This window comes from Anoplophora glabripennis, unplaced genomic scaffold (assembly GCF_000390285.2).
Source record: "Anoplophora glabripennis isolate ALB-LARVAE unplaced genomic scaffold, Agla_2.0 scaffold488, whole genome shotgun sequence".
Taxonomy (NCBI): Eukaryota; Metazoa; Arthropoda; class Insecta; order Coleoptera; family Cerambycidae; genus Anoplophora; species Anoplophora glabripennis.
In genome coordinates this window covers 258,940-273,827 of record NW_019416825.1, presented here as the reverse complement: position 1 = coordinate 273,827, position 14,888 = coordinate 258,940, and the positions used below count along the sequence as shown (strand labels likewise).

Sequence of the window (14,888 nt, the reverse complement as noted above, 5' to 3'; positions counted from 1 at the left end):
ATATTTCCAAACATTTATTGTAGACTGTAATGCCCTGTTTTGCAGAGAAGCACAAAATCCTTAGATTTCATATAAAATTCCCTGGTTAGAGAAATTTAGAATGTTTTTCCCTTGAACTAGGGAAAAATTCCCAAATCTGGCATCACTGATACGAGCATAAAGTAGAGACATCAAGTAATATGATCAATCAATCAATTATTGCAACTGAAATTCTCCGAATATTTTTTTTCATTATTAATTATTATTAATTAATTATTAATTTGCAATTGTACACGAAAAAAAATCTATTATAAAAATTTACGAAACTGCAGCACTGCTCAGTATAATTTACAATTTGTCACACATTACCAATAAATTGTGTTTAAAATATATTCAATTTTACTACAATTTTGTTAAATATATTCACTTTCCATTTTGCTATTATAATATTTAATCCACATATACAGGGTGCCTGCGAAAGGTTGGGAAACATAGAAGCTGGAGATACTAGTGGCCAAAAATAAGTCGATTGAGCCAAATATGCCTTATACAAATGTTGTTGTTTGTTGTTTCAACGATTTTAAAATTTCTCAATAATTTTGATAAGTGTCAAACTGTGAATGACAAATAAGAATTTTTAACTAATTTTGGCGTTTCTTGTTTAAAACGTTGCACAGTTTTTAAAACTAGAACATCCTGAAACCATATACAGGCCATTCATTCTGAAGAACATCGGCAACGTTACTGGCTAATACAAGAGTTGACGTATTATCAATCAAGAGACATGATGGGCAGTAACAAAAGAGACATTTTCTGACAAAAACTGCACACCATGCTGATATCAACGTATCTACCATTTTTACACTTTATGTTTCTGTACCTAATACCGACATTTCCTTTTTCAGATGCACCGAACGAGAGCCTGTACATGATTGGAGGGGTATGCGTCGCTATGTTTATGGTGGGTGTCATCATCGTGTTGTTAGCAGTTACTATAAGGTAAATATTCTGTTATGATCGGAGGAAATCTTTAGATCTTACGTCAGGAGCTATTTTGAGGCCGTGTTTTTTGGATTTTCCTCGGGCGAGCGCAACAAACATAATTTCTCATCGAAGACTGTTATGTTTTTGGACATACGAACGGGCTCACAATCTATCATGATAGAAACGCGTGTTTTCTATTCGCGTTAAACAAATTCCCGTTAGGCTTATCGGTTGTTTCCGCAACCGCCACAGTACAGAAAAACCTTTGTGATAGCGCGGGAAGTGTTTCCTGCTGAGTTGATATCTCCAGACAAAAGAACCGCACACGAAACCGAGAAAATCGTTAGATTTATACAAGACCTAAACACAATTACTTGTGGATTAAAAAGATAAAGCCAAAAAGAAACTGTATTCTCAGAAAATCAAGAACAGTATGTGTAGCGTGTTATTTTGGAGACAAAGACAAATGTTAAATATAAAAATTATGAAAATCTTTATGAAGCTAAGAATCTAGATCAAACAAACGAACATCGCAAATACGTGAAAGTAAAGATGTGGCTAAAAAAACTTACATTATTCCACGAAGCTTTCGATTTTAAATGATGATAAATTTTTTTGAAACTTGACTTAGTTGTAGAAAAGCTGTGTCAAGTTATTTCGCAAACTTCCATTAATTGAAAAAATCGAAGAGACCGATCTAATTTTTAACCTGATTTTCGAGAAAATATTCATACGGAAAGTGATGTATCGATGTATTACTCAAATAAACATTTCCAATTATAAAATATTATGAAATATTTTCAATGAAATCACGTTCAAGTCTCGTGCGAATCGTCAAAGTAAATATTAACCAGTATCACAGCAGTGACAAATTTCCAGAATCGAGTGTTAACGCGAAAAAAAGATAATTAGCAATCACCTCACGCATCCTTGAGGTCGTATCCTGCGGCGAAATTATCGATAAAACGCCACTTTGGAAAGTCCACTTTTCCCCCGACCATAAAGATAAGAAATATTTATTCAAAACTTTGATCGCTGTAACCATTAGAATATTGTTATCCAATAGACACGCGATATCGAAGTGTTTGCTTGTCGTGCATTTTATAATCTCAGTTGTAGTAAACAGATCTCGTGAACACCGTTACGATTGCTCACGGAAAAACAATTTATATTTCATGTTTAGGAGCTTGCAGCAGTGGAAGTGGAGAATTCCAGTTTGTCCAACTAAAAATACAGCGAAATATCAGTGAAATTGTAGAAAATATCCACCAAACGGAAACCTTCTCCGTTCTCCTGTTGCTAGGAGCTATTGAAAGTTCTATTACATAAAAACTTTCACGTAGAAACTTGGAGGTTACATTATTCTACTGTTATTTAATGGTGTACAAATCGATGGTTAGAATTATGCGAAACGAACAGCTTGATTTTAATAAAGGTACTCTGATACGAGCGGAAAAGGAAGACCTTTGCTTTTTTTGTATAATAAATTTCAACGATCAACAAAACATGCATAAAACAATGTGTTTGTTTATAGAATTGGATTAAAAAGACATCAAAGCGAGAATTCCTGTTTGAAATGTCAGTTGCAAAACAACAAATTTCTAAAAAAAAAAATAAAAGACTAAAGCGGATTTTTTTCAGCGCCATTCGGATAAATCGTTTTTAATAAGACCATTATTAATAATTCTTGGAAGGATAAACGTGATAATTAACAATGTTAATTTATGTAAATCGAAAGCGACGTCCGTTTCAGTAAAACTATTTGGGAAAAACTTATTAAAAGGAGATGATTGAATTTCAAATAAACACTAATTTTTTTTTGCGTCATGCTTACCCCAAGAGTCAATTTACTGATATTAGCGCTACTCAGAAATATTAGGTAATTTATGTAAATTGCTCGAAACTAATTAACCAGAGTTATTTTAATTAAAGCGACAACTTCCTCATATACCAACTAACTAAAAAAAAATGCAATTATCGTGCGACCAGGGAATTTCTCAGTTTCGGTGCAGCGCCATTACCTACAATAGTCACATTATTCCCAGGACTAGATCTTTTTTTCCCCCCAGTTCTTGCACCTATAATTATTTAAAACCGAGCAGCGAGTGATTAAATTCCCATTACCTATTATTACAGGCTAATTGGACTATTTTTTCCGATCGTTAGGCGTGGGAATTATTTCGCGGTTCCAAGGCATCGCCGTGTTTCGCTCTTCGCGGTACTCGTTAGCTTTCCGACCTTCCGAAGCAAGTCGGATTGGTCGCTAATTGACTGTAAATTGCCGCAGCGGTACACAATAACCATTTTCTTTAACAACCCATTAAGCCGTTTGAGCAGATTAGAAATGGAAGATGATTACACGATTATTAAAGCCTCGAAGGTCGTATAGAGTAGTAGGTGGCTATGTATTCCGACATAGGAAAAACTTTTTATTTGGCAACTGATGAGGCACTGCCCTTTTTTTATAACAAATTCTTGTTTGTTCTTAAGCTCTTGCGAAGTGTATTTTTCACTTTTCTTTAAATAAATATGTTTGCTCACTTGTTAGTCTGTCCTTTGCGAAGTGATAGGTGAAAGTTGCGAAAGTTGTTAACCAGAGAAAGATAATTATAATATTGGTGTTTACTTAATTTATTTACATTTCCAATGGTGCGTTATATTACCTTTTACATGTATAAAAGTTTCAGATTCAAGGCAAATGTATTTTATTTTGCAAATATCGAGTAAGCACAATTCTATCAAAAGAGCAATCTACAAACTTTTACTCCAGGGAACGAAGAGAAAAATTGGGTAAAACCTCTATTTCAAACTGTAGGTGAAAAATTATATAGGCTTGATATGCGCTTCTTAATTTTAGGGGATAAAAACCACCCCGTACTAAAAAAACTGTATAAATATAAAAATAGGTGTTATATAAACTAAAATCATATCTTAATATATAGAATAAATATTGTTTTATATTGTGGGTTATAAGTTACATTATTTTTATAAAGTTTCAACCCTTAATGATAAAAATATAAAATTAATAGCTTCTTTGACCCTTTATATCGCATATATTATAGATAAAAATTTTGTCAATAGTTTTATGGTTTTTATAAATAATGTATTGCAATATTTCAACCCTTAAAAAACTACTCCTAATAACAAAATATTAAAAAAATATAGTTTTTAACAGGTTGAAATGATTTGATGATTCTTATACCTACCTGTTTATAATACAATTTATAATTTATCGCATTGTTTTAACCATTAAAAACCACACCCAATGACAAAAAATTAAAAAAATGTCTTTTCAATTATTTAAAATGAATTTTAATTTTTTTTTCGTAATAACTTTCTTTGTCGCGATTTACTTTAATTAGTGCAATATTCAAAATAATTATTTCTCAATATTTTTTTCACGCAGAAAGTCATAATTTCAAATTTTCAAATATGTATCTTATACTTATGAATACTCCAAAGTTGTGGATAACTAAAATATTGATATGCTCCGAAAATTGAAGCGGTAAGATACCGTTGGTTTTTAACGATAACTTCCTTAATTTTAAAGCTATTAAGACGATCCAAAAACGATTTTACGGAAAATTTCGACAGCTAAAAGTAGTGTAAATTTGAATATTTTTTAACGCGTTATTTTTGAGATTTTTGAGGTTGTTTGAAAAACATGACCTTCGCCCTCAACTGCAAACTTCTAGCAGCGACATCTCTATTAATGTTCACCCTACACAAATAAAAAATAAAACAAAATATTCTGTGAAAAAAAATCTAAACATTTGTACCCTTGAATATTTTTCGTATCTTTTTATTTTTAAAGTTATTTTCAAAAATACGTTTTTTCAATCAGAACATAATATTTTCAAAAATATGCATTCTAAACCGCTTAAACTTGTATAATATATTGTTAGCACGTAAAAAATGTAAATTGTAGAAGGATTACCTTTAATTTTAAATGTCGTAAAAAATTCGTCAGTGTTTGTACTGACTTTTTTCCGAAAAAGCGAATTAACATTTTTATTTTGATCATAACTGTGTTGTTTTTTATGCTAATGACTGAAAGTCAAGTTCATTTTAAAGATTTTTTAAAGTAGGTACTTTAAAAAATGTTCTGTTAATTTTTATTGAAAAATAGATTTTTTTTAGTTATTTTACGTTAAATGCTGCCAATTTTGTTTCTGGTAGACATGAAATTATCTTTAACCAGCCGTACGTCAGCACTTACATATATGAAGATTCAATCTTCTGCTTTTTCTATAAGCTTCATTTTCTTCGAGATGTGTTTTTCTTAGAATGTCTGTTTTTCGAGTTATTCGAGGAAAACTACCGAAAAACGTCTTTTTTTTAATAGAAAATGTACATTTTCAATCACCAATATCTCAGAAAATATTGACTTATCGGAAAATGTTCATGGGATACTTTTTGCTTAAAATTGATTGCTTTATCGATTGCTGGTTATTTTCAATATTTTATTTTGCACCCGCTAGAAGGGGTGTAGAAAAGCGCTCATCGGCACTATATAACTTTTGTTTCTTGGTTCCCTGGACTATTGCAGTAGACTTTTTTTCATGTACGATCAAAGCTTACGCTTGAATCTCCTACTTAGGAGCTTAGATGTCTTCAAAACAAAACCGATTTCATTCGCAGACCCCGGACATGACTCACTAGATGCTTATTATTAATATTTTTAAGCAGTTTTCCAAAGAACTTCTCCGTAAATAGCAGCAATCGAAATCCTTATTTGTTGCAGCGCCTTACCTACGACCTACCAATCTTTTAGGTATGTCTGGCTGTGCATACGCATTGTTTCCAATGCCAATTAAAGTTACCGGAGTTACGTAAGTGCCTCAAGGTTTATCTTCTTTTTTTTCCGCGGTTCTAATTAGTCATCTTTAGTAGGCGCTGGCGCAAATCAAGACCGACGTAGCCTCCCGTGATTTTAAAGTGGCGAGTTCGCCCGGCAATAATGGGTAATAATGATGATTAACGGCCGTTCGCGTAATTACCTACTAATTTTTTTGTTTTGCCACGGGATCGGGTAATGATCGTGGCGTTATTATCGACTGGAAAATCATTAAAAATCTTACATAATTCCGCACCGCACCAACGACGAATTAAAAATTAAATTTATGAGGCCGTAAAATGAACTTAAGATGGAAACAATACGTCGTGACGAAACGAAAATGGCGTGTTATCAGCGCGCTTTGGTGCAGTTAACGGCAGTGAAGGTCGTCAGGTTAAAAGAAAAGTGTTTTGTAGTTGTCCAAATTGGTTTGATGCGTTATAGTCCAGACGGTATCTGTTTCAAAGAGTCTATATTTGGGTGAATCGTATATCCACAGAGATTTTTGGCTTTTTGGCTTTCAAGTATCACTAGAAATGAACATTTTTCTATGTGGATAAAAAAATACGTGGGCTTAACTTTTGGCGGTACAATATGTTAGAAAAAATCGAAAATGTATCTTTTCAAGAGTTGATTTTAGGCGAAAGTGGAAGAGGAAAAAAATGTTTGTAATTAAATTTTTTACAAAACAAGACTAGTTACAAATCGAATGAATCATGATTATTATGATAAAAATCGAAATAATCGTCAGAAGTGGGGTTAAAAAAACATTACTTTTTACGGAATTTTTTTGAGGTCTTTAAATTGGGTATAGGACCTTCATACTTGACTCAAGAAAAGTTCAAGTTATGTAGAATCATCACATCAAATTTCATCAAAATTGGTTCAATAGATTTCACATAATAATTTTACAATTCAGATTTAGAAAAAAAAATTGCAAATTTTCAAAATTTTGCACAGCAAAAACCAAGGCCCTTAGATACTTGAAAATTTAATCACATATAGAAGGGCTCTCAAGCTTTCAAATTCGAATCCGTCAATTAGGAGAGCTCTGGCGCTTGTTTAAACAATGGTCGAATTTTTGAACTATAATTTTGTATTTTTGTAATATAATGAGTTAATTTCTCATTTGCTTATATTTTAAGCAGCAAATAATATTTGAATTATACTTTAATCACAATAGAAATGATGATTAAAATAATAATTAATTAATTAATTAATTTCTAATTTTCGACGTATTTTGAAAATAATTAACAATTTTAGAATATTTAAATAAATTTGTTCTTGATCTTTGATAAACAGTATATAAGTTTATGCACTTACCTTTGATACAATAAAAAATAAAAGTTGATAATTAAAAGAAGTTTAAAGATAAATAATTATCGGACTATTGAAAGACCAATAATTAGTAACGATAGGCATTTGAAAATACGCTAATTTTTTTTTAAATCGCGAGACATCGATTTAAAAAAAATCATTAAAAGCGGACCTCTAGAAGCTGAGATATTAAAAATTTTTAAGCGCGTCGCGGTTTTGAACTCGCCGATTCAATTTCGAGCAGGCCGAAGCGGACGCGCTCTCTGCTTCCCCACTACCGCCACCACCCGTACAATTGATTTTCTTGAATTTCTCGCTTGCATTAATAACTTTAAACACGTTTTAAAGTAGGTTGCCAATGAAGAAAAGTATTGCAAACTTAGACTTGGTAAATACTCGGAATACCAAAGGTATTTTTCGAAAAATTAGCCCAGATGTCCCAGTACATTTAGTGTAAATGACGGTTAACTTTGATCGGCTATAACCACGTAAGTAATTGACCAATCGATCTGCTTTTTTTTTTAAAGAAGCATCTTTCCAATAACTTTTAAAACCTGCTTTAAAAAATTTGATTTGATTGAATATTCACAAAGTTATTCTAATAATTGTTTATAAGTACAAAAAATCGACCAATATTTAAACAAGCGCCAGAGCTGTCCTAATTGACGGATTCGAATTTTTCAAAAAGCGTTTGAAAGCTTGAGGGCCCTTCTATATGTGATTCATTTTTCAAGTATCTAAGGGCCTTGGTTTTTGCTGTGCAAAATTTTGAAAATTTGCAAATTTTTTTTTTAAATCTGGATTGCAAAATTATTATGCAATATCTATCTAACCGATTTAGATGAAATTTGGTGTGATGATTCTACATAACATGAACTTTTCTTGAGCCAAATATGAAGGTCCTATACCTAACTTAAAGACCCCAAAAAAATTCCCTAAAAAGTAATGTTTTTTAACCCCAATTTTGGCGATTTTTTCGATTTTTACAATAATAATCATGATTCATTCGATTTGTAACTAGTCATATTTTGTAAAATTTAATTACAAACATTTTTTTCCTCTTCCATTTTCGCCTAAAATCAACTATTGAAAAGATACATATTTAAATAGGAAGAAAAATATGAAATTTTTCGAAATTTTTTAACATATTGTGCCGCCAAAAGTTAAGCCCACTTTTTTATGCGCATAGAGAAATGTTCATTTCTAGTGATAATTGAAAGCTAAAAAACCAAAAATCTCCGTAGATATACTATTTTATTAAAAAAAAATACAGAAATAGTGCCCTTGAAATTCGGTTCAGGCTCAGCTCCACACTTGATCTTTTCAATCCACCCGACCTTTTTTCAGTGGAAAAACCTTCATGTGATTAATGGAAACCACCCATATGACCCTATAAACACCTTAATAATAACCCGTTAGAAGCTGCCCTTGTCGATAAAACCCATAAACCTTGATCGATCCCTCGTATACATATTTTTAGCATCCCTAAGCCAATTAAAAATACCATGCCCTCGATATTCGCGACTCGAAACCGGAGCGAAAATAGCAGAGAATAAAACAACGAAATTAAAACAAACATCGATTGGTGTTTTTGGGAACACGACAAAGCCATTACGTTTGTTTAAAAGTCGTTATAATTTGATACCTTGTTGGCGGTTTTATAATAATAACGAAGCGATTTATAATTTACGCTGAACTTGACACGAATTCACTTTCACCGATCCAACTGTTACCAAAGCCAGGCGACATGAGTAGGCGCCGTGAAATTTCACAATGTTTTTTGAAATTTATCAGGCCGCGGCTGATTTTTTTGGTGCATTTGTAACAGTTACCTCAACACAGAAAATTGTTCTACTTAGGTGTAATATAGTTGCTTGCCAAACAATTAAAGAAACAAGACATTTTCTGCCTCAAACTCGACGGAGTCGTTTTTTCTCGAAAATTTCATTTTATAAACATTAAATGAGAGTAAGTTTAGTACGAAAAGCTCGAAAATTACTTGGATTTTTGTACCTTCACAGCTACAACTCGTCCAACTACATTCTCAATGTTAAAATTTACAAAAAGGCGCTTTGCCAAGAACAATTTTTATAATTGTTAATGTATTTCCATTAGTCGCGCGATTATAAACGTTACACAAATAAAACATCGATTTGTAAGCCTCACACGACCCAGTGACATCACATTCTGAAAATACGCAAACTGAAAAGCTCTTTCAGGACCTATAAATAGCGTCCGCTGGTACAATGTGCGGTTTTCGGTACCTCCGCCAACCTGTGTCATATTTCCAGAACGAAGCGTATATAGAGACACGAAAACATATCCAGGCGGCTTTTCTAGGAAAACTGAAAATACTCGATGAAATAATCCGATGTCTAGCCCAGACGAACCGGTACGGTCTGGATAGAACCCAATGTTTACGTCTCTGAACAAACTGTGGGAGTCACAATTGAAATAATATATGTGTTTGTTGTCCCTTCACGTGTTTTTGAGCTGGTTCTGTGTATTGCGAAAAAAAATAGTCACAAGTACGCAGTTAGAATAGGATTGCAGTGAATTCGGCTATGATTGACTTTAACTTGGGTCATGAAGGCTGGTAAATGAAGCCAATGCGACTGGCACTATCAAAGTGTCCACAAAGTGACCAAAAATATAAATTCAGAAAATAATATTTCAAATAAATAGAACTTTATACAGGGTGTTAGAAATTTAACTGCCTTAAGTTTAACAGACGATAGGATACATTAAATAAACAAAAAAACTTTATATGACATGAGTCCTAAACTGAACCATTTCCGAGAAAAAAAATATCAAAATCTTGTACAAACGTTCGATTAATTAAGGAATATTGGCATAACTACGTGCATAGAATACCATAAAATACAATGTTTATCACCTTTTTTAACTTCTTTATGCTTAATTCTAAAAAATAGCGTTGTAATAAATTTAAAATTCGATAAAATTCATATCGGGCAATGTGACAACGGCGCGGCAGATAACACGAGGTATTAAGCTGTCCAGCAATACGCAATTCAGTTGGTATCTGGAATTGGACCGTGTCTGAGTGTTTTTTGCACACCACTATTTCCTTTTCTTGAGGTATTTTCCAGCGAGTTTGCGAAAATTTGATTCGAAGGTGTTGTGCGTGTATCGAAAATGATGGTGGACATTTTGAGCATATGTTATAGTTTGTTTTGTATTTGTGCGTTTAAAAATGATTGAATTTTGCTTTTTGGTAAGTCCCTAAATTATTTTTAATACGTATGATTATTTGGACGATGTGAATATTTGAGTACTTTAATTACATATATTTCAAATTCATAGTTTGATTAAAAGTTAAGTTCCTGTTTTAAGAGACTCATAATTACTAAAATTCGAGCTAAAATTTAAGCACAACACTATCTTCGTACTACAAAATGGATACATTTTATTTTATTTATTTAAAAACTGGAAAACAATTGTCTTGAAATTTACTAAATGTTTCACAATAATAGTTGTTTACATTTCTTCCGTAGGACAAGTCTACCGCGTGCACAAATGGTGTGTATCAGCAGGTTAAGAGCTGTTGTCACATTGTGATAAAAGTCCCCAGTATTAATAATCGCTGTATTTTGAAAACTGTTAATCTTACTCCCCAGAATATACAACTTTTTTGTTCATTTATGATTACTCTATCCCATGCTGAAGTAATGGCAGACAAAATTCGTACACCCTGTATAGTATAACGTAAGTTATTGTTTTTTAAAGATTTGTTTTCTTGCAGAAAGAATTCTTCTTTATTTTTATGATGATTGTTATAAAATTATTGATAAATATGAATGAATTATTCATCTTCTCGAATTTTTGTCAAAACAACTACTCCTAAAAAGATTTTTACGATGTTTTCTATCGTCGAGATAAAAATATTGGATTTTTCCCTTGCCCCAAAAATATCGATGCACTCGAAATATGCGTGCCAGACGAATCTGGGTTTTCTGATTACATAAAATGTTTTTTAGCTATAAAAAAATATATAAACACTTTTTTATTGTTTATTGTCAAATTTCTACACATTTTATGACGCTGTTAATAAATGATTATTGTTTTCTTTAGTTAAATACCAGGATTTTAACAAACAAACAATAAGCAATTACAACCCTGATAAAAACGAGAAAATTGCTTGTAAATTGCTCATGATAAGGTGATACAGGCTGAATAAATATAATTTTCGTGCAAAGATTTATGGTAGTTCTTTCGAGAATTCTCCTTCATACTTAGCTGATTTTATTTCGTGAAAAATTATTAATAATGTAATTTTCATCACCTTTGGCAAAGACAACACTCGAAAATAGCCACGATAGATAATAACTTACTATTTCTGCATTTTGCTATTATATTTAACAAAAATAACCAAAGATTTAGTACTATCTGCAGAAATAACTCAGTTTATTTCTATAAACTATTAGTTATCACGCCACATTACATTAAGTACATTAAAACTTATCCACCCAGACCGAGTTTTCTACGAATTTGCCCAGGAAGCAAACTTCGATGGTACTGTCACACGCCTATGAATCATCAGCCGTCGACGAAAATAATTCGGAAAATTTTATCAGAAAATTACGCTAATGTGTACAGTGTTCTATTAAACATTAGCCGGTAAAGCAGTGACGGCACAGCAATTGCCGCTGACGCATCGTTGAATTTTAAATGAGCTCATCCTGTGACTGGTTGTTGCAATGCTAATTATCTAAGAAGCTTATCGAATACATTAAAATTGTAACGTCGCTTGCAGATTTGGCATAAACGGACAATACAGCGTGTTCTCGAAGTGCCAAGTGTTGGCATTTATTTTGAAACACCCTGTATACAAATATTAAAATAAACTGAAGCTTTACATTTTGCAATTTTTCGAAACCGTGATCCACTTTTGCCAAATCAATCGAAAACGCAAACAATTTACGGTATTATTAAAATAAATAAATTGCACACACCTTACCTTACCATCTTGTGTGTACCCTGGTTTTCGTTTTTATACGGCTATAAAAGCACCAGATAACCTTATTTGGCTCCAGATACGGCGATAAGATCCAGCCCAAGGCAAGATGCTAACATCTGAATGTATAATCATATTCACGTACGCAATGTGAGTGAATTTTAAGTTTTAGCATGTAGGTAGCTGTTGGATATTAGGTTTAGTTTTAGTAGGAATAGTTGTTCGTCGAAATGGTCAAGAAATTCGCAATCTCCCGATGCGGAAATGTCGAAAAAGTTAGATTCGGTAGATGCTGTTGCGTCGTCATTTGGAATTATTGCCTGAACTGTGTCATAAAGTAAGTACAATTACAGTAACAGTCATAAAAAACTTTAAATCCTTCAAATATAATTCAAGTCAAAAGTTATGTAAGTCTTCGCAATCTCTATTTTGTCAAAATTAGAGGAAATTCACTGTATAGATTACAGATTAATCTGTATATCAATAATATTGTCCCGTGTTCTGGTTAAGCGTTTATACAGAAACTTAGCTTATAATTATCATATATCTAACGATAAGAACATGATATACGGTTCAAAAATTCGTTTAATACTTATTTATGGTGTAATTTTAATCGGTATATTTTAGTAAACACCGAACTATTTTCCCTAAGCCGTCGAAGAGAACGAAAATACACGTTCATTTTCCATACAACTCCTCGGACTGACTTTTTTTATGTTTTACGAATCATAAAGTTGCAAGAAGCGTTTGACCATTGAATTTTTGTCACAGTGGAACTAAAAGAATTGGAAAAGATAAAAAAATCTTCCCCTATCAGTGATATGACTCAACAGCCTGCATTGGATCATATAACTTGCTCAATCTCACGTTGTATACATATTTGAGGAGAGCGTCGTTTTATATTCTAATTCTCGCTATAAAGGAATAAGCGCGTGCTCGTCAGGGGACGTGTGATACAAATTATATTCCTATAATTCGGAATTTGTGTGATAACGCTCAGACGGAAATTTTCAGACGGTTGCTAATATGTTCCTGCCATCCACTGCAGATAACATCGGTCTTTACTTTTATTTCCACTATAAAAATTCCAATACGCGGTAATTGCCAGTAAATAGGATGACAAATTAGCTTTATTACAAGATTATTTTCCAAGAAAACTAAAGATAGCCACATCTTACATAACCGAGGCTTCTCCGAGAATTAGAAGAAAATAAAATCGATTTGTTATTTTTCAATCAATTCGCCGAGTGTGAAAGAAAACAAACATATTTACAAGAAATTGTTTGAAACAGGATAACTGCTTCCGACTCTAGTTGATATAACCGTCTTTATGTCTGTGAGGACGTAAGTTTGTGTTTAATTTTGCAACTAATGCTTGGAAAGTGGGTGTGATTTCGATTTTACTAGGACTATAAAGTTTGTTTCTCAGGAAGAGCGGTTAAATCTACGCCTGAAGGAGTTTTTTTTCTACTCAAGAGTAAAATCGTATTTACATAAACGTTTTGTTATAAAAATATACACCTTTTATGTTTTCAACACGTGGGTTTTAAGGAAAAACGTAAAAAATCCAGTCATTATAACGTTTTTCGTGCAAACAACTCTCAAATTCGTTTTGTCCGCAGATTTTACATTCGTATTTTTTCCCGTGATTAGTGACACCCACACCAATCGCCCAGTAATTCTTTCCCAGAACAGTTTGAAAGGTACTTTGTTTAAAATTTTCCACGGCTCTAACTCGCAGCAGCGTTATTTGGTTAATTACGAAAACGGAGAAAAAACTTTAATTAAGAAAATATCGCATTCCTTGGAGTGAAAGTTACTAGCAGGAAGGTCACTTGATAACATTGACCATTGCCAAGGCTAGATGAGCTAAAAAAATAATTTTCGAGTAACATTCGTTGTGCAAGACACAATTTTTTTATTAATTGACGAAATAACTTAATGTAGATTATACAATTCGTGCTAATTTAAGAAAAGGGGCGTTACAATTCGATAAACGAAAAGTATTTCGTAAAAAGAACAAAAATACAAAAGTTGTCGTTACTAAGAATTTATATTGAGATGGTTTCCAATTATAATCTATTAAATGTTTCCTTTGGGGACTTTAATTTAGATAAAACAGCTTTCCTACCGTCAGACTGTCAGTGTATGAAGATTTTTTAGATTAATACTTATTTACAACCACCTTTTTATTTTTTTACTGACGGATAAAACGCCTATTAGTTATCAGCATAAACTGCCACAATAAATTTATAACATCGCCTATAATAAGAACAAGACATTTAAAGAAACGATATGGAAAAATAAAAATTTCGCACGTACATACATACCTAAATCTCTGAAATTACTTGTAGATATCTGCCATAACTCTATATTGACAACACGACTTGTTTGTAATGTGTTTATTTCGATTTTTGTAAGCAACAACACCATCAGTCATTATAAACGCCGTTTAGAATTTTTGGCATTGATTGCAGACATTTAAAAACTAGCCTGGACAAAGTTTGCTTTTATCTCCGTCCAAAAGGTTATGTAAGTATCGTTAATTTTATGCCAATTTTATTTCTGCACCGCCAGGACCGTCTCGAAACATTTGGCAATGGACGCTTTACGATAATTCCAGAAAAAATGCAGCGTTATCTTTTAAATTAGTTGCCCAACTCAGAAAAATTAAATTGTTATAGACATCAGCATTTGATAGGTCCTTAAATTTTTATTCTTACTCGAATTGCGGTCACAAAATTTAAAGAACTTGAATTAGTTTAACACGTAGATGCAATAAAGTAACACGGTCCT

At 32.4% G+C, this 14,888-nt stretch overlaps 1 protein-coding gene across 2 annotated transcripts in view; it reads left to right on the top strand.

Moving 5' to 3' along the window:
- LOC108911607 overlaps positions 1 to 14,888 on the top strand; it is a 119,022-nt gene that overhangs the window by 94,903 nt on the left and 9,231 nt on the right. For both annotated transcript variants that reach the window (XM_018716582.2, XM_018716584.2), the window contains exon 4: positions 885 to 978. In XM_018716582.2, coding sequence (XP_018572098.1) covers positions 885 to 978 — 94 coding nt within the window. The remainder of the gene's footprint in view (positions 1 to 884; positions 979 to 14,888) is intronic.